Source organism: Myxocyprinus asiaticus, chromosome 23, assembly GCF_019703515.2.
Source record: "Myxocyprinus asiaticus isolate MX2 ecotype Aquarium Trade chromosome 23, UBuf_Myxa_2, whole genome shotgun sequence".
Classification (NCBI taxonomy): Eukaryota; Metazoa; Chordata; class Actinopteri; order Cypriniformes; family Catostomidae; genus Myxocyprinus; species Myxocyprinus asiaticus.
In genome coordinates, this window is record NC_059366.1 from 37,590,001 (window position 1) to 37,611,833 (window position 21,833).

At 37.7% G+C, this 21,833-nt stretch overlaps 1 protein-coding gene across 1 annotated transcript in view; it reads right to left on the reverse strand.

Moving 5' to 3' along the window:
• Positions 1-62: 62 nt before the first annotated feature.
• Positions 63-21,833, reverse strand: part of LOC127414065 (lysosomal cobalamin transport escort protein LMBD1-like) — a 129,444-nt gene continuing 107,673 nt past the window's right edge. The window contains exons 15-16 of the mRNA XM_051651773.1: positions 1,338-1,429; positions 63-1,207 (exon numbers count right to left, since the gene is read on the reverse strand). Coding sequence (XP_051507733.1) covers positions 1,097-1,207; positions 1,338-1,429 — 203 coding nt within the window. The 3' untranslated portion in view covers positions 63-1,096. The remainder of the gene's footprint in view (positions 1,208-1,337; positions 1,430-21,833) is intronic.

The window sequence follows — 21,833 nt, forward strand, 5'->3', positions numbered from 1 at the left end:
AGATGACAGTGCAAATCACAATGAAGACATTGAGCCCATTAAAAAAAAAAAACGAGTTACTGTTTTAATTCTTTATTAATGGTTCTAAACCGCATTAAAACAGATAATTAATTTCAGATAACCCTAAACAGGCCAATACTGCATGAGAAATTCACTCTCTCATATATTGTGTCTTAGTTCAATACAAGTCAATTCAATACTTGTACTCAAAATCTATGTGAAATAATCAACAGGCGATTTGTTTTGCAGTATAATAATAATTCAACCTCAGATATTAAATTATCATTAAAGCACACATCAAAAACAATAGAGCATTATGCCTAAATGCAAAATTACAGATATACACTGCATAACAAAACTCTTCAATAAATAATCTGCAACCTTTTAATATGAATCAACAAAAAAACTAAACAAAACAAAAAAAATCACACTTTTGCAATTTATTTCTAATATACATATGCTCAAACATAAAAAAATTTTTTTTTGAATTACTTCAAAATGACATGCATACACACCCTTAGTAAGGGTCAGTAGTAGGGCCAGGTTAGCATATCAGACTACTATCAGTTAAATGTGACAATGCCTATAGTGACACGAGATCTATATGGCATCATTTCACAATAAATTTAGTCTTAAAGAATGTAAATATTTCTCTCTCAAACTCAGTAAAGATTAACTTAAGATGAAATGCTTTTGCTCAGCAACAAAACAGTACAACTGTTCACTCACAAATGAAAATTCTGTCATTATTAGTCATACTCATGTCATTCCAAACCTGTATGACTTTATTTATTCTGTGGAACACAAAAGATGATGTTAGAATGTTCACCTCAGCCACCATGCACTATCATTGTATCTTTTTCTATACAATGAGAGTGAATGGTGACTGAGACGATCTTGTGGTGGGAATGGTGATCTCATTTTGTGTTTCATGGAAGAAAGGCTCATAAGGGTTTGGAACAACATAAAGGCAAGTGTTGACAGAATTTCCATCTTTGGGGACCTAATCCTTTGACTTTTAACCAAACCTCATAAAAACAAGACTTTAAATGTGAACTACAACAGTTGAATATTAACGTACGTCTGTGAATGGGAGTTAGTGCACATATTCATCATCACTGAGATCAGAATCATCTGCATCAACTTCACCTTCAATCACTGATTTCTTCCCTTTACAACACGAAACAATTAAACCAACAATAAATACCTGCAACACAACAAAACACACAACCACACAAAATAAAAGTTATTAAAACATGATCATATTGCTTGCTTCCTGACAAAAATCCTGACAATTACCTAACATTAAATTTACATGTATTACATCCATTACTTACCACAAGGAAAGCCCAGTTGCCAAAATAGTAGATGGTGCTGAAGAACCAAAACTTGTGCAGGAACAGGTATGATCTTGTTACTGTGCATTGGTCTGTAAAACAAAATGATACAAAAATGTCCTTTAATTATTATTTTTTTATTTTTTTTATTTTTTTTTCAGAAGTAAAATATTAAAATTGGTAATCAGCAAAGTTTACACACAATTACTTTTTACAACGATTATGCTTAATAAGATGGCAACATGCAAGGCCATTTAAAAGACTTAAACGATAAGGTCATAAGCATTTTTTGCATTAACCGATCAGCACACATTACCCAAATTTTCGCTCTGCATGTAAACACCTTTACTGGCTTATCCAATGTGTGCAAGTGTTGTGCGCATGCCTGTTTGTTTTGAAGTCAAAAGCAGAGAATAATCAGATGATATCAAATCTCAAGAGCTCCATCTACTTTCTTCAAAACTAAACAAAGACAGCATTTTCAATCTTGGGTGAACTATCCCTTAAACTCTGTTCAAATCCTAACCTTACGAGCAATAGAAATAGACCCCGTTTACACCTGATATTAGATTGCTTTTCGGGTGATCCGATCACAAGTAGTCAGTGCTAAATACAGGTGTTAATGGGGTTCAAAACTTTGGTGATCAGTTCACTGAAACTACATACATTTGAGGTGTAAATGCTAATCACCCAAGACGCTTCTTAATACCAGGTGTAAATGGGGTCATTGTGATGCTTGCCTTAGCGAGAACTGCTAATTAGCATGTACAATTCTGCAGCTTATACCAAGTGGGCAGAGGGTAACAAAGTGCTCACTAGGGAGAGCTACAATTTTAATCCAAACATCCCAACACCTGCAGAAATCACGATAATGAATAAGCTAAAGACAAACATACAAAAACCAGCTGGTGAAAATCTACAGGAATAAGCAAACGCTAATGTGTTTGTGAAGTCAGAAGGTCTGTAGGTTACTCAGGTTATTCAACAATAACTCTGTACCCTACTGTCATGCAAAGAACAGGGGGAAATAATCACATGTGCAACATCAGCATGTGCATTTCTCAAGGAACATGATATGGTAATTGCTGGCAAGTAGCGTTTTGTAATTGCACCAACCACGCTTTTCAGGTTTGTGCTAACAACAATCCAGCCCTTACTTACAGTAAACACATACAGAGAGCCTCCTCTGGCTAACCTCTCACAATGACCAGAAAAAGGGCAACAAGCTGAGGTGAGCTGATGTCCATGCCATTGAAAATGAGCCTTTGGCCTTGCTGAACTTGCAGAATTTGAAGACATAATGTGAGAAAGTGGGTAAACACCACTCAGTAATCAGAAAATTAGCATATTTGTAGACATGGTTAAGATGGGTCAAGGTTTGGCTGGTTAGCAATGGTAGTTAGCTGCTGGTAAGTGACTAACTACGACATCATTCAGCAAAAAAGTATCTGTCTCCATTGATGGGCACTCAAAAATAAGCTGTCTATTCTGACTAAATTTTTTCCCCAAGCAACATTAACAATCACAAATATTTCATTATATCATAGTACAGTAGATGTATCCCCATCAGTGCTTGAAGTGGGCAGGTACTCACCGGTATGCAGTACCTGCACTTCTCTAATTTAGTCTACAGAGAACCAGCAGTTTTTCTTGCATACCACCACTTCTCAGAGTCTCCCAGTACCTTATAATGTTTTTATTTAATGTAAGCCAATCACTTTTATCTAATCTTCCAAATGATTTTGATCAAATCGAGGTAAACATTCAAGCGCTCTATGCGCAAAACTTAGCGGTGAGTTTAACAACTCTCAACATGTGCAAGAACATCGGTGGTCGTCAAGCGATCCGTGATCCAGTTCTGAAGGAGCGCGCATGTTTATGTCTGGGCATAGTTCAGTTACACTCTTCTCCAGCAAGTTTTGGGTGAGCACATATTATTGCGTCTTATTCACTCAAATGTATTATGCAAATTGTTTAGCTGCTGGGTGGTCAAAACTACAGACTTCAAAAAGCTTATATGCACAACCTTTTTTCGCAAAAGGCAAATTAATGATGAAAACAAAACCTTCAAAGAAAATACACAGGAAAATTTGCTTTTTGTTCTCCATTCTTTTCTGTAGTGCTCGTAAAAAGATTATGTGAAGTGTGAACTTGCCTTTGCATAAATCCTGACAGTGTTTGGTTCTATATACAGATGTGTGTCAGAGTTCAATCCTGAACATCATCAAATCAGTTTGTTCACCGCGTCTAATGATAATTATCTGCACAAGTATCTGGCTCCTGTGTACAAATTCATGTGTGCAGGACAAGGAAAGGCTAATTTTGCACTTATTGAATGGGAGGATAATAAAAATTAAAATTGTCTCATTTCCATACATTGTGTATAAAGAACACCAAAAGTCACATTCTGGTATAAAGAAGCTTTGCAATCAAAGCAAGAAAATGTGGCATAAGGGCACCAAAAAATAAAGCAATTTTTAAATCAACGTTTCTTTCTCTTGAAACTTTAAAAATTTACAAAGGTGCCTGCTGCATAAAGCAGCAATACTGCTTAATACTGTAATAGTAATACTAAGTAATGCTGTAAACCTCTGCACTGCAAGTTTTTTGCATTTCATAGTACATAACACAAAGTTAGCACAACGTTTATGTGCAAAATTTCAATGCAAAAACAGGCATTTTATTTACTAACTGTAATTCTGCTTAATGAGGTGCAAAGTGGCGCTGAAATAGAGCTGTTCCACAAGTATTTAAACTAAGTAATTCTCATTCTTTTCAGCACAAACACACCTTCTTTCTATGAAATATATATATATATATATATATACACACACACACACAAGCAAAAATGTGATTACATTAAGGCTCCTTCAATTGATGTAAATAGGGCCAGTCAATATACATTAAAAACTTTTTTTTTTTTTTCAAAACAAGACGTAAATATTATACATTTTAACATGATTTTAGTGTGATAGAGTCTGTTGTACATGACTTTAGAGTGATACAATCACCTGCAGGGTTTACAGGTGTTGCGTCATCATGGCAATGAGGTTGTAATATTGGCTATAACTTTACCCTGATAAGGTTAGTAAGTGATTTTATCACACTTAAATCATATTAACATGTATAATGTTCATGTTTGTGGCAATAATTACAATACACACTGGTGGCCAAAAGTTTAGAATAATGTACAGATTTTGCTTTTATGGAAAGAAATTGGTACTTTTATTTACCAAAGTGGCATTCAACTGATCAAGTATAGTCAGGACATTACTGATGTAAAAAACAGCACCATCACTATTTGAAAAAAAAGTCATTTTTGGTCAAATCTAGACAGGCCCCATTTCCAGCAGCCATCACTCCTACACCTTATCCTTGAGTATTCATGCTAAATTGCTAATTTGGTACTAGAAAATCACTTGCCATTATATCAAACACAGCTAAAAGCTATTTGGTTCGTTAAATGAAGCTTAACATTGTCTTTGTGTTTGTTTTTGAGTTGCCACAGTATGCAATAGACTGGCATGTCTTAAGGTCAATATTAGATAAAAAATGGCAAAAAAGAAACAGCTTTCTCTAGCAACTCCTCAGTCAATCATTGTTTTGAGGAATGAAGGCTATACAATGCTTGAAACTGCCAAAAAACTGAAGATTTCATACAAAGGTGTACACTACAGTCTTGAAAAACAAAGGACAACTGGTTCTAACAAGGACTGAAAGAGATGTGGAAGGCCAGATGTACAACTAAAGAAATAGATGCCTTGCGTGTCCTCAGCTGACAGTTTCACTGAATTCTACCTGCTCAACACTAGTTTAATGTACAACAGTAAAGAGAAGACTCAGGGGTGCAGGCCTTATGGGAAGAATTGCAAAGAAAAAGGTTAGTGTGGGCAAAGAAATACAGACATTGGACAACAGATAATTGGAAAAGAGTGTTATGGATCTTAACCCCATTGAGCTTTTGTGGGATCAGCTAGACTGTAAGGTGCATGATAAGTGCCCGACAAGACAGCCACATCTATGGCAAGTGCTACAGGAAGCGTGGGGTGAAATGTCACCTGAGTATCTGGACAAACTGACAGCTAGAATGCCAAAGCTGTCATTACTGCACATGGAGGATTTTTTGATGAAAACTCTTTGAAGTATTTTAAGAAGTCCTGAATTTTTTTTTTTTTTTTAAATTGTAATAGTAATTTTTCATTTTATTAATGTCCTGACTATACATTGTGATCAGTTGAATGCCACTTTGGTGAATAAAAGAACCAATTTCTTTTCATAAGAGCAAAATCTGTACATTATCCAAACTTTTGGCCACCAGTGTTTATTTTCATGTTATGGACAGTAACCGCGATTGTTGCTTTTTTTTAATAAATAAATGAGGGACGATTCAAAGTTAGTTTTTGTGGTAATCAACGTTATTCCATAAATACTGTTGATTGATTTTAACTTGTATTGCCCCCGGAACATTCCTTTTACTGTGCGGTATTACTGCACCCGGAATTTAGGTGGTAAACATAATTTAAGAGATACGTCTGTTAACCTTTTAAGTTTATTATAGCAGCAGTTCTTATTGTGTTTGTCTGCTGCACCCTCCTCAACACAGCCCTAAGAACAGGCCTGAAATTGTGCTGAGGAAATTATGTTCATCATTAATTTTGTAGGCATGTTTGTGACATAACCTAATTTGCATAATTCCTTTAGTGAATTGGGCTCTAAATCTAAGGCCCAAATTGGTATCTTTAGGTTCGGTGATCAGGAGGAACTGGACCTGTTTGAGAGCAGGCACCACCCCTCATTCACTTTTCCTGCCATCTGCAGCTCAGCAGATGCTCACCTGAATTACTAAGCAGATGGTTCCCAACAGTGCTCTGGCTAAACAAATCATCGTGTACACCACTGACCCAGCTCATCTTTAGATCGCAGTCACTGCTGATAGAGAATGCCTGGAAAAGACCACAGCCAATCAGACCAGCAGCTTGCTCACTGGTTCTGTTTGTGTGGCATTGTGTTGTTGTCTTTTTGGGTCCTGACATTTGAAGGGATAGTAGGGAAGTTTGGTTTATTTACTCCCTTTATGTTATTCCAAACCCATATGACTTTCTTTTTGTGTTCCCCTGAACAAACAAAGTCATATGGTTTTGAAACAGTATGAGAGTGAGTGAACAATGACATAATCTTTTATTTTTGGGTGAACTAGTCCTTTAAAAGCCAAAACTCTCTTGGAGGAAGAGCATGAGAAAGCGTGAGTTTAGTGTTTGGTCAGTACAGCAGGACAACCTCACTAAAACATACATTATTAATGCTGACTCATTTGTTCCCGTGTGTCTATGGAATAAGAACGGGATGAAAATAGAAGAAAAAAAAATGCTGTGAGACAAACATATTCTCTTACATTTCAACCTCTCTGTTAGTTTGGTTTGGTTTGGAGTTGTAGGGGCTTTGTTTGTCTTTATCTACACTGTTTTATAAAAGCATTCTCCACATGTCACTATGTTTTTCTGAATCTCTAAGCCCAGCTCTACTTTATCAGAGTGGACCCCAGAGATGGACGAATACCTTTCTGCCCTGAAAATAATGCCCTATCCTTTTCACACGCCTTCAAATATCTTGACATGAACAAAGACATCCAAACACAGACTCATGTTGGACATCAATTGTAAATTCATCTGAATGTCAATACAACCTGATGGACAAATGGATATTACTAAATATTATGTCTTTCAGATAACATCTGCCATGAAGGGTCAACCTGACTGCCTTCTGTTTCCAGAGTGGGAGAAATCCATTGTGCAATGTAATCATCAAAAGTCCAAAAGCTCCTAAATTCTAAAGTTCTCTCTCTTTTTTTTTTTTTTTTAAATAAAGAGGGACAAATCTTTCTTTTTTTTTTTTTTTTTTTTTTTTTTTGTGGTAGTCAAATATATGAAACAAATGTGTTGAATTTATCTTAACTTGTATTGAAACTGGAACATTCCTACAAGCATAGACATACATATAACCAAGAAAGCAACAAAGTACCAGATAATAGGATGGTAATACTGGTACTGATAACACTTTACAATAAGGTTCCATTTATTAACATTAGCTAAAAACTTTAGTTAGCATGAACTAACAAATAACATTTACAATGATTAATAAATGCTGTAAAAAACACATTGTTCATTGTTTGTTTATGATACCTAATGAATAAACTAATGTTAACAAATGGAACCTTATTGTAAAGTGTTACCAAATTACCTAGGAGTTCTAGTAAATAACATGATACACAAAAATGACAATCATTCAGTACAATGGTAATACCATCACTGCAGGGTTCTGCCACTATACTACTTAAAGGAACCTCTCTATCCATCTTTTTCAATACCTTCATCAATGATTATATATATATTAAATTCATAAAAAAAATTAAAAGCAGGCTTATTACTGTAAATCAATGGCTACCTAAATAAAATGCTATTATACTGCTATTTGCTGTGTCAGTAACAGCATCTATCTGTGAGCTGTGTGCACTGGGTCTAAATCAGATTAAACGAGAGTGCATTAAGGTGCATTAGATTCTCTCTCTCTCTACCAGCGGTAACACCGTGGGGTGCACATGGAGGCATGGATGCTTGCCAAGCTGAGCCTGATGTGGTTATTAATTAAAATGTTCCTTAATTATCTGTTCTGTTTTAGTGCTTAGCTTGGTAGTTATAGCTGGCTCTCTATGCACCAGACTAGGTGTGGATTCGGAAAGATCAAGATACAGTCAAACGGGTGAGATGAAAAAAAAAAAAAGACAAATGCTTTAATGAGGACTAGAATACCAAATTCTTTTCTAAGCCTTGAAATAGCTGAGTTACCTGCCACTGGGTAGTTGATGCATACGGGGCCGTTCACACAGAACATGTTGTTGCATTTGTCTGCACTGTTTTGCATTGGTTTTTATACATAAACATGCAGATCTGACCGTTGAAACATGCCTCCTGCCTGGACGTTTCTTTCAACATCAAGATTGTAAGTGAACATTTATATAATGTATAAGGGACAGTGAATATCATAGGTCATGTCACTGGTCACCATTTATTACAAAATTTTAAACACTTTTTCGCCTTCACTAGCTCATTTTAAATTCTGCGGAGTGACAAAATAACTTTTAAAGAACAAATCTATTTACTTTCTCAAATAATTTGAGGTCATAAAAATTAAATGCTGTTTAAAACAGTTTTAGATGGAGTATAGAACGTCACACCGCAGGACCTGTTAACTTTGCAACATGAATAGCCCACTATATTGGAAACAAACACACTTTCCACTTTTGCTTCTGGCTGTCTTTCGCCACTTTTTGTTGTGCAAACAGATTACATTTGGTGACGAGTTCTCAAAAGGCTTCAACTGGAGTGGAAGCTAATCTTTATCACAAAGCAATAAAAGTGTAAGCCAAAAACAGGCCGGTGAGGGAGGTGAGGGCTTTCCAAAATGACCTCAAGGGAAGAGAAAGAGTAAAAGCAGCAAGTGTATAGTGTCATGTCGAGGAAACTGTGAAACAGAAGGGCGTCAGATTGAGTGCGAAACTGCATACAATCAAAGGGTCCCACTTTTTTTCAATACAAATAATCCTGTGCGGTTAGAATGAGAACAGATTCAGAGAAGACCGGTGGAGGAAGAGTGCAGCTGTAGCACATGAGTGATATCAGGGCTGCTGTCTCACCTGTTACCCATCCTCATATTTATAGCTGCAACATAACAGACGGTCTCATGTGATTCATGATTCATGCTGCATGCGTGGACAGTGAAAATAGAGCAAGTGCATAGTTCAGGTTAATCTATTAAAAAATGAAAACATCCTTAAAATGCTTGTATGCATGGTGGTGAATTTTAATGCTATGCAATTTGGTTTGATACTGTTTAGTATGAGGTTTGATTTAGACTTTGAGACTAAACATTCAACTTACCTGGGTTTGATTAGACAGCATCAAGCCTCAGGTTTTTCATTTAATAAATTTTAGTATAGTTATATAGACTGGAAATGAGAAATAAGCGATTTCTAAAGGACTGTGAGGAAGATCTGGAACAAACTGCTAGTACTGTGAAGCTTACATTTTAAATACAAGCAACAATCACCTCGTTTAACCAGTCTCTCACCACAATTCATGCTAAAAAGAAGGAAGTTCCTTAACATTTCTTCTCTGTTCAATATCAGATGTTTTAAGTTTACTATTTCAAAAGTCAATGTGCAAATTTGAAAATTATAAAGCTCTCAAATCTCAATCCCACTTGTGTCACCCTAGGTTTGACATTAATGAAGTCCAATGACACTGACCAATTGCCACTGACATCAATCCAGTTGCGACACATCTTAAAGTATCATATTTGAATGCAGTCAAGTGCAAATGAAATTTGAGAGCTATGACAGAGGTTAAAATTTTCAGCAAATAAATACAAATTTCTGTCGACTCCTCAAGTAAAGCTATCATATGGGTTGAAAGAACTTGGAATATAGCGCATAAGTCGAATGGACTACTTTTCTGGTATTTTCAAGATGCTTCTTTTTGTGTCCAACAAACTATCAATGTATGGAACAGAGAAGTCAGGACATTCTGCAAAATAACTTCTTTTGTGTTCCAAGTTTGTAATGGCATGATGGCGAGTAATTTATTTTCATTTTTGGATGAATTATGACTTTAAAAGTTTAAAAATGCTTTGTTAAATCAAGCTTGACAAATATTTTTGCTCAAGATAATTAAAGAAAAACCTTACATTGGCTAATATGGTCCTCTCATGTTGGTTGTTTTAGGTACACCTTATCTGTGACTAATATTTAAAAATATAAAGCAAGTTAATCTTTCCTAGAATATATCAGGCCTCAGTTTCTGAGGTCAATCAGTTCTGTCTTTCCCCTTAAAGGGCCATGAAACCCCAAAACACATTCTTTGAGATGTGAACAGATATGTACAGGCTGCACATCACTGAAAACAATGATAGCACTCATTATATTTGTTGTTAAGGGGAAAGTGGTTATTTTATCATTTTATTGAGCCATTTCGTTCATCCGGTTTCAAAACGAAAGCTGAAGCTAAATACGTCATCTCAGAGTTATTATTGGTGGGACAGCATGGATTTCCATAACTAGATTCTGAGCGCTTTTCCACATTATTCATGAGAAGGAACACTTCCATCCAATCACAGCGCTGTCTCATGCATGAGCTCACATTACAGCAGCAGTGGAGAATTCAATGGCACCAATCGCGTCTTCTTGCCGTGCATCTGATCATAAACAGGATAACACGATGGCTTGTTCAAAAACAGGAGACGATGAAAACTGAAAACTCAATGTCATGTCAACTGTATTTTTGATCTACTTTACATCAAGTTTCCGGGATTTACGCTCATTGTTTACTGTGTTATGTCGTCATGACAATGGAGTTGAAATACTGGGTAACTTTACTCAGACAAAATTAGTAAGCAATTTTATCAATTGTAGAGCGAATTTACAGTCATGTTAAAACGTATTATGCTTAAGTATTGTGGCTATATTTTTTAAAAACAGTGTGTATATATTTTGTGTATCAGACCCATTTATTTTCATTGTATGTGCCTTACTGCACGCGTTTTGTTTCTTTAGAAAAAGAGGGATGAGCCTAAATTATTTTCTGTGGCAATTAACATTATGCCACAAATGCTGTCTATAGAGTTTAACTTGTACTAAACCTGAAACACTCCTTGTAAGAATAAATATCTAAGAATTATTGTTCTATCAGGAAGACTCGCAGACTTGAGTAAAGTTTTAGATTACATTTATTTGATGAATATAAAACAGGATTGAATTGTCTCTCTTTGGCGTAAGCCCCATCTGGCGGTCCAAAGAAGTTGTACTCTGAACCATCAGATCCTGCCGGAGATAGGAGGCAGGGGCGAGGAGCCTACCCCCGTGCAGGACGGGACTCAACTGGTGGCGGTGGGGTGGTTGCCGTGTTAGCACACTGAAACAGCAATATGATAGATTGTGAGCAGACTTATATGTGATTGGCTAGGAGTTACCTAGCTAATGGTGCGATGATGTACAGCTGCTAGTCTTCCCGCTAGAACTACGCTGCACTTACATTAAAGTCTCAACGCAGTGCTGGTTTTGATGGTATTGTCTGATGGTACTGAGTGCTGTTCTCTCTTCATTTTCAAAAGCTTGAACAGAATATACAAATCTTTTTGCAGATTCACAAACTGTTCTATCGCTTTCACTCTTTACACTTTTGTCCCATGATAAATATACAGCCCCAAACACTTTTGCTTTCATCTCCACTCATATTGTGAGGTTCAGCCATCTCTGTTGTGTGTGTGTTTTTGGAAGTACAGTTGAAGTCAGAAGTTTACATTCACTTAGGCTGAAGTCAATAAAACTCATTTTGTAACCACTCCACAAATTTAATATTAGCAAACTATAGTTTTGGCAAGTCGTTTGGGACTTCTACTTTGTGCATGACATGAGTAGTTTTTCCAACAATTGTTTACAGACAGAATGGTTCACTTTTAATTGACTATATCACAATTCCAGTGGTCAGAAGTTTACATAAACTAAGTTAACTGTGCCTTTAAGCAGCTTGGAAAATTCCAGAAAATGATGTCAAGCCTTTAGACAATAAGCCAATTAGCTTCTGATAGGAGGTGTTCTGAATTGGAGGTGTACCTGTGGAAGAATTTTAAGGCCTACCTTCAAACTCAGTGCCTCTTTGCTTGACATCATGGGAAAATCAAAATAAATCAGCTGGGGGTCTGGGTAGCTCAGCAAGTAAAGATGCTGACTACCACACCTGGAGTCGCAAATTCGAATCCAGGGCATGCTTAGTGACTCCAATCAGGCTTCCAAAGCAACCAATTGGCCCGGTTGCTAGGGTGGGTAGACTCAAGTTGGGTTAACCTCCTCGTGGTCGCTATAATGTGGTTCTCGCTCTCGGTGGGGTGCTTGGTGAGTTGTGCGTGGATGCCACGGAGAATAGCAAAGCCTCCACACGCACATGGAGGAAACATGTAGACAAGTATCTATATCCAAAATAAAACAAGTCCTATATCGACATAACCTGAAAGGTTGCTCAGCAAGGAAGATGCCACTGCTCCAAAACCACCATAAAAAAGCCAGACTAAAGTTTGCAAGTGCACATGGGGACAAAGATCTTACTTTTTGGAGAAATGTCCTCTGGTCTAATGAGACAAATATTTAACTGTTTGGCCATAATGACCATCGTTATGTTTGGCGGAAAAAGGGTGAGGCTTGCAAGCCGAAGAACACCATCCCAATCGTGAAGCATGGGGGTGGCAGCATCATGTTGTGGGGGTGCTTTGCTGCAGAAGGGACTGGTGCACTTCACAAAATAGATGGCATCATGAGGAAGGAAAATTATGTGGATATATTAAAGCAACATCTCAAGACATCAGCCAGGAAGTTAAAACTCAAGTCGCAAATGGGTCTTCCAAATGGACAATGACCACAAGCATACCTCCAAAGTTGTGGCAAAATGGCTTAAGGACAACAAAGTCAAGGTATTGGAGTGGCCATCACAAAGCCCTGACCTCAATCCAATAGAAAATTTGTGGACAAAACTGAAAAAGCGTGTGCGAGCAAGGAGGTCTACAAACCTGACTCAGTTACACCAGTTCTGTCTGGAGGAATGGGCCAAAATTCCAACAACTTATTGTGAGAAGCTTGTGGAAGGCTACCCAAAACGTTTGACCAAAGTTAAACAATTTAAAGGCAATGATACCAAATACTAACAAAGTGTATGTAAACTTCTGACCCACTGGGTATGTGGTAAACGAAATAAAAGTTTAAATAAATCATTCTCTCTAATATTATTCTGACACTTCACATTCTTAAAATAAAGTAGTGATCCTAACTGACCTAAGACATGGAATTTTTTCTACAATTAAATGTCAGGAGTTGTGAAAAACTGAGTTTAAATGTATTTGGCTAAGGTATATGTACATTTCTGACTTCAACTGTAGCTCTTGAACCCCTCCCGTACTCCCTCTTCCCGCCCACAATACCCGCCCAGATATTTACAGTATAATTTCCCGCCCATTTCGAGAGTCGTTTCTCAGTCTGAGGTGTGAAAAATTGAGGCTCAACTAGTTGGGTTTATGTGACCCTTTAAATTAAGTTAAATTATTGATGTGTCCAAGTCACATTTAAAAGCTATACATATAATTCAATACTGTGGGCTTCCTCTTTTCCGAACAATATATTCCATGCATTTCATTCAAAAAGTACCCTTGATAAAACTGCTGATTTCTGTCTTTTCTGTCCTTCAAAGCTGAGCTAAAGCATTGATATTTATGTATTACCTTTATGTCATTTTAGTACAGCAGTGTTATAAGCTACGGTACAAGAGGAAACATCATGGAGTAGTATCTCATGTTAAACAACAGTGAGAATGAGGTTTTGACAAACATCTGCTGACCTTAAAGTGACCTGAGAGTGAAGCCTAATCCATCCACATAATGACATCATTAAAAGTGATTTGTGTTGTGGTGAGAAGAAATTGTATTGTAGAAAACTAGTGTAAGTATCTGCCACCTTTGAACACATCAAACGTCATTCTCTCATGAACATCCCCAATGCAGTTGCTAGGGAACAGTCCTGACAATGGGGTGAGCTCTTGATTTCTTCAGCATTAAAATAAGGGACCTCCCTTTCCATGTCAGAGACCCACTGGTAATTATTCTCTAAAGTTGCATTCAACTGGAAACAGCACCCTTGTTTTCTGTAACTAATACTGTTGTCTTCACAAATCCTATTAGTTGATAATGGCAAAAATATACTATTGATAATGTGATATTGTTCACAAACCAATGCCATGGTATTTCAATGTAACAACTGAATTCATACTAATACATGGTATTTTAAAGAATACTATGACACTACCACAGTATAAGCTGCTCTTAATAGGAGCGTTTACTAAATGTTGTTTATTTAAATGTAACATCTTTAAAATCTCTTAATCTTTTAATCGTTTGTTAATGTACTTTTTATTTTTCAAGAGTACTTGGTGCTCTTGTGATTGGTGCAAAAATCTATATGATAGGATTTTTAAAACAAACTGCATCTGTGCTTTCGTTGGACCGGCATCATGCGTTCATTAGACCATGGTTAGAAATCAATATAACAGGATGAGAAAATGTATGCCTGGCAGACTGGAGGGGAGAGCAGAACATTGAAAGTTTCATTTTAATTTGCAGCTCCTGAATCTATTGGCACACCAAGTGACTAGGTGGATGGTAGCCATGACAACAACACTTGATCCTCCAGATACATTGCATATATCTGGACTAAAATTAATAGATATAATATGCTTAACAGAGTGCAGTAAGAGAGAAAGAAAGGAGGAGAAAGTGCATTTTAGCAAAAATAAATCCGCAAAACATAGGATTGTGAAAATAAGGGAATTTAAGAAACGATGGTTGCCTGTTGACTGCAAAAAAACATTATATAGACACATCGAGGCCTTTTAAGTCAAATAAATATCATACAGTTGTGCTAAAAAGTTTGCATACCCTTGGAGAATTGGTAATATATGTACCATTTTTAAAGAAAACATGGGTGAGCAGGCAAAACACATTTCTTTTATTTCTTATGGGATTCATATTCAACTGTAGGTTATAACAGAATGGCACAATCATAAAAAAAATTAAAATAAATGGCAACAAAGAAAAAAATGAAATGACCCCAGTTCAAAAGTCTGCATACCCTTAGTTCTTAATACTGTGTATTGCCCCCTTTAGTATCAATTACAGCGTGCAGTCTTTTGTAATAGTTGTCTATGAGGCCCCAAATTCTTGCAGGTGGTATAGCTGCCCCTTCGTCTTGGCAAAATGCAGCCATGTCATGCAAAGTCTTTGGTCGTTTTGCATGAACTGCACGTTTGAGATCTCCCCAGAGTGGCTCGATGATATTACGGTCAGGAGACTGTGATGGCCACTCCAGAACCTTCACCTTTTTCTGCTGTAACCACTGGAGGGTCCACTTGGCCTTGTACTTAGGGTCATTGTCTTGCTGGAACGTCCAAGAGCGTCCCATGCGCAGCTTTCGTGCAGAAGAATGCAAATTGTCTGCCAGTATTTTCTGATAACATGATGCATTCATATTGCCATCAATTTTCACAAGATTCCCCGTGCCTTTAGAGCTGTGACCATAAAGCTCTATTTTGGTCTCATCACTCCAAATTACAGTGTGCCAGAAGCTGTGAGGCGTGTCAAGGTGTTGTCGGGCATACTGTAACCGGGCTTTTTTGTGGCACTGGTGCAATAAAGGCTTCTTTCTGGCAACTCGACCATGCGGCTCATTTTTGTTCAAGTATCGTCATATTGTGCTCCTTGAAACAACCACACCGTCTTTTTCCAGAGCAGCCTGTATTTCTCCTGAGGTCACCTGTGGGTTTTTCTTTGTATCCCGAACAATTCTTCTGGCAGTTGTGGCTGAAATCTTTCTTGGTCTACCTGACCTTGGCTTGGTATCAAGAGATCCCCGAATTTTCTACTTCTTAATAAGTGATTGAACAGTACTGACTGGCATTTCCAAGGCTTTGGATATCTTTTTATATCATTTTCCATCTTTATAAAGTTCCATTACCTTGTTACACAGGTCTTTTGACAGTTCTTTTCTGCTCCCCATGGCTCAGTATCTAACCTGCTCAGTGCATCCACGTGAGAGCTAACAAACTCATTGACTATTTATACACAGATACTAATTGCAATTTAAAAAGCCACAGGTGTGGGAAATTAAATTTTAATTGCCATTTAAACCTGTGTGTGTCACCTTGTGTGTCTGTAACAAGGCCAAACATTCAAGGGTATGTAAACTTTTGATCAGGGTCATTTGGGTGATTTCTGTTATCATTATGATTTAAAAAGGAGCCAAACAACTGTGATAATAAATTGCTTCATATGATCAATATCCTTAAATAAAAGAAATTTTTTTTGCACTTTCAGTCATATTTTCAAAATCAATGCCAAAAGTTCAAAATTTCTGCCAGGGTATGCAAACATTTGAGCACAACTGTATTTATGCGTTCAGCATTTCAGATGATTTTAACAGTCTTTTAAACACAAATCCCACACGAATAGCGAGATCCCAAGAATCCTTGTGTGTGTTTAATTGACACAAGGGTTGGGCAGATCAAAATGTTATATCATGGTAATGGTATACATCATAATTTCTGCAGGAAATTCAATGAAAAATGTTTTATGGGTCAATGCTGTGATGCAAATTTTTTTAGTCTACTAAAATCTACTAAATATTTAAAAATACATTACAAATTCACACACAAAAACAAAATTAAAAATAAAAAAATACGATGATTATCATTTCTTCAATTACTGAATTAAAAATAATTTTGATATTTTTACTGAGTGAAACTATATTATTTTGAAATATGATTAATATAACAAAATAAAACCACCAAAATCCACCAAATTTGTCCACCAAATCAAAGTCATGTGGTGTAATAAGCATGTATGTAGTCATTTTGTTGTCCTGTGACAAAAAAAAAAAAAAAAAAAAACACAAAACAGAGAGGACCCAAATAGACCCTCAAGTTAACTATTCAGATGTTTTGCTGGACATTTTAGTCAGAGGCGCAGCTGTGCTGTTTAAACGCACTATGAGAAGCAAGACATGGAAGCGAGCCAACATGCTGATCAAGCTCCATTAGCGCAGGTTTTGAACAGTGCTGCAGAGTATTCATCTAGCGAATCTCCACTCTCTTCCTAACAAAACAGACGTACTACATCTCCTCACACGTACAAACAAGGACTTTTCAAACTCTACTGCCTTGTTCTTCACAGAAACCTGGCTGAGTGAAGACATTCTGGACAGCACGTTATATCTGCCAGGCTTTCAGCTGTTTAGAGCAGATCACATTGCGGAGTTAACGGGCAGTCTGGCAGTCCGAAGAAGTTGTACTCGGAACAATCAGATCCTGCCGGAGAGAGGAGGCAGGGGCGAGGAGCCTACCCCATGCAGGACGGGACTCAACTGGTGGCGGTGGGGTGGTAGAGGTTGCCGTGTTAGCACACTGAAACAGCAATGTGATAGATTGTGATTGGCTAGGAGTTTCCTTAGCTTATGATGCAATGATGTACTGCTGCTTGTCTTCCCGCTAGAACACACCAACATTGACCCTGCTCACCATTCTGAACAGCACTGTGGCAGCAGTGGAGTCATTCAAATTCCTGGGCTCTACCATCACACAGGACCTGAAGTGGGAAACCCACATTGACTCCACTCTGAAAAAGGCCCAGCAGAGGTTGTACTTCCTTCGCCAGTTGAGGAAGTTCAACCTGCCACAGGCGCTGGTGATACAGTTCTACTCAGCAGTCATTGAGTCTGTCCCCTGCACTTCAATAATGGTCTGGTTTGGTTCAGCTATGATATCGGACATCAGAAGACTAAAAAGGACAGTTCGGACTGCTGAGTGGATTATTGGTTGCCCCCAGGTTACCCACAATTGATGAGTTCAGTGACAGCAATGTCTTCCAATCCAGGAGCTGGATTCTATTTCAACAGCCTTGGACACGAATGAGCTGAGGAATCCTGATCTCCTGGAAGCACCGAGAGGATCCTTTCAATCTGGAACATGCAGATATACAGCTCTTAGGTCGGCGCAGGTTTTTTTTATCTGGAACACGCAGATGCACAAAACTTGAAGGGAAGGTTTGCTCACCAGAGCTAAACCTTGTCGCTGTAGTTATCTCCCTGGTATCGGGATTCTGAACTTATCTCCCTGGTATAGGGATTCCGGACAGTCTCTTGTAGTGAGACTTGGTACTTGGTCAATCTTCTACTGTCTCTCGGATGGAGACTAAAAACATTGGATGATCTGTTATCCTCTCTCTCATAGAGTGAGACCAGAACGGAGAAGTGTTATAGAAGTGTATCCTGTTAACGACCCTTGGACAGGGACACAGGACAAAGGTGTGGTCATCCAGAGGACAGTTTTATACCTTCCTGATGAGGAGGAGACTTCAGTTTGGTGCTTCTTGTCTCAGGGTTATGATTGGCTGCTGACATCAGAGGGAGCCCACCCAGTGTGGCTCACCCTCCCTTCTCTGTGTGGAACATTTGCATATTTTAAAGTACATAGTTAGAACAATGCCTTTAAAGTCTTATCTATGCATTGTTCCTTTTTCAAACCTCTTCAAAAATACTCTTGGCATTTTTCTGAAGATATAGAGACCAAACATGATATTGAAAGATTAAATATTATGCATGCGTTCATAAATACCTTAATAGTTCCGATTGTGTAAACTATTGTGTTAATCAAACAACTGCAATTTATATAAACAGTTCAGTGAACAAACATGGAGATGTTTTGCAGTTAAAGTCCATTTTAGGAGTAAAGTTTGTGTGTAAAGATTTGTCTTTGTGGCTTCTTTGTTTCAGCCTTTTCTACCACGTGACGTAAATGCTGTCTCTGGAATTTTTATGACCATCTTAGCTAGGTTGGGGTTTTCAGATTTTGGTGCTAGAAAATCAGTCATGAACCAATGAGAAGTCTTTTCCAACGTGTTGGAAGGTCTGGGGCATTACTTTTTGAAGTATCTGGTAGTTGTCCAAGCAGCTTATCTGATGACTGTGCTTGGCATTTGTTTGCATTGGTCCTGCCACGATCCAATCAAAATGGAGGCCCTCTTCTTTGCCTTAACAGTTAGTGAGGTGCTCTGCCATAAACTGGCTCCTGGACTGTCATCAGGTCCAACTGTTCACCACAGTGTGTGTGGGCCTTCCACATCTCTTTCTGTCCTTGTAAGATCCAGCTGTCCTTTGTCTTTGAAGACTGTAGTGAACACCTTTGTATGAAATCTTCAGTTTTTTGGCAATTTCAAGCATTGTATAGCCTTCATTCCTCAAAACGATTGACTGACGAGTTTCTAGAGAAAGCCTTTCTTTTTTTGCTATTTTTGACCTAATATTGACCTTAAGACATACCAGTCTATTGCATACTGTGGCAACTCAAAAACAAACACAAAGACAATGTTAAGCTTCATTTAACGAACCAAATAGCTTTCAACTGTGTTTGATATAATGGCAAGCGATTTTCTAGTACCAAATTTGCAATTTAGCATGATTACTCAAGGATAAGGTGTTGGAGTGTTGGCTGCTGGAAATGGGGGCTGTCTAGATTTGATCAAAAATGACTTTTTTCAAATAGAGATGGTGCTATTTTTTTACATCAGTAATGCCCTGACTATACTTTGTGATCAGCTGAATGCCATTTTGGTGAATTAAAGTACCAATTTCCTTCCGAAACAGCAAAATCTGTACATTATTCCAAACTTTTGGCCGCCAGTGTTTATAATAAAGCTCATTCTGATTCTGAGGTTGTCAAAATGAATGAATAAATAAATTAATAATATAAATAAATAATTTTGTCTTATCATTATCAATACTTTGTCAATTTATGAAAAGGCACATTTTGTACAGGTCATTTGGTGTAAACTTTTAAAATTCATATTAGTAAAAACCTTTAAAAAAAACTTAAACTATATATATACAGTTGTGCTCAAAATTTTGCATACCCTGGCAGAAATTGTGAAATTTTGGCATTGATTTTGAAATCACCATATGGCCCTGATCAAAATTTTACATACCCTTGAATGTTTGGCCTTGTTACAGACACACAAGGTGACACACACAGGTTTAAATGGCAATTAAAGGTTAATTTCACACACCTGTGGCTTTTTAAATTGCAGTTAGTGTCTGTGTATAAATAGTCAATGAGTTTGTTAGCTCTCACGTGGATGCACTGAGCAGGCTAGATACTGAGCCATGGGGAGCAGAAAAGAACTCTCAAAAGACCTGCGTAACAAGGTAATGGAACTTTATAAAGATGGAAAAGGATATAAAAAGATATCCAAAGCCTTGGAAATGCCAGTCAGTACTGTACAATCACTTATTAAGAAGTGGAAAATTCGGGGATCTCTTGCTACCAAGCCAAGGTCAGGTAGACCAAGAAAGATTTCAGCCACAACTGCCAGAAGAATTGTTCGGGATACAAAGAAAAACCCACAGGTAACCTCTAGAGAAATACAGGCTGCTCTGGAAAAAGACGGTGTGGTTGTTTCAAGGAGCACAATATGACGATACTTGAACAAAAATGAGCTGCATGGTCGAGTTGCCAGAAAGAAGCCTTTCCTGCGCCAATGCCACAAAAAAGCCCGGTTACAATATGCCCGGCAACACCTTGACACGCCTCACAGCTTCTGGCACACTGTAATTTGGAGTGACGAGACCAAAATAAAACTTTATGGTCACAACCATAAGTGCTATGTTTGGAGAGAGGTCAACAAGGCCTATAGTGAAAAGAATACCATCCCCACTGTGAAGCATGGTGGTGGCTCACTGATGTTTGGGGGGGGGGGGGGTGTGAGTTCTAAAGGCACGGGGAATATTGTGAAATTTGATGGCAAGATGAATGCAGCATGTTATCAGAAAATACTGGCAGACAATTTGCATTCTTCTGCATGAAAGCTGCGCATGGGACGCTCTTGGACTTTCCAGCATGACAATTACCCTAAGCACAAGGCCAAGTTGACCCTCCAGTGGTTACAGCAGAAAAAGGTGAAGGTTCTGGAGTGGCCATCACAGTCTCCTGACCTTAATATCATTGAGCCACTCTCGGGAGATCTCAAACGTGCTGTTCATGCAAGATGACCAAAGACTTTGCATGACCTGGAGGCATTTTGCCAAGATGAATGGGCAGCTATACCACCTGCAAGAATTTGGGGCCTCATAGACAACTATTACAAAAGACTGCACACTGTCATTGATACTAAAGGGGGCAGTACACAGTATTAAGAACTAAGGGTATGCAGACTTTTGAACAGGGGTCAATTCATTTTTTTCTTTGTTGCCATGTTTTGTTTTATGATTGTGCCATTCTGTTATAACCTACAGTTGAATATGAATCCCATAAGAAATAAAAGAAATGTGTTTTGCCTGCTCACTCATGTTTTCTTTAAAAATGGTAATTCTCCAAGGGTATGCAAACATTTGAGCACAACTGTGTGTATATATATATATATACACAGTTGTGCTCAAATGTTTGCATACCCTTGGAGAATTGGTCATATATGTAGGGCGAGCCGGAATGATGCATGCCCGCACCCCAATCAGCCTGTTGAGGTGAGCGAGGGATAAAGGCAGCTGGAGATGGTGGTTCGAGAGAGAGAGAGAGAGAGAACTAAAGGCAGCTGCCCTGTATGTGTTTATGTTTGTGTGTTTTTGTTTAAGTTTATTATTAAACTTTATTTATATTGTCAAGCCGGTTCTCACCTACTCCTTTCCCTTAGAACCCCTTTACAATCACGGTTACACGACATTAATTTTTTAAGTCTTTAAATCTATTTACTTATTTATTTTGTTGAAAATGCTATAAATGTTTTAAACTTGAACTGAAATATTACATTTCTACAAACTTCACACATGTTTTAAACTAGGTTTTTAAAATATTTATCATTTTTATCACC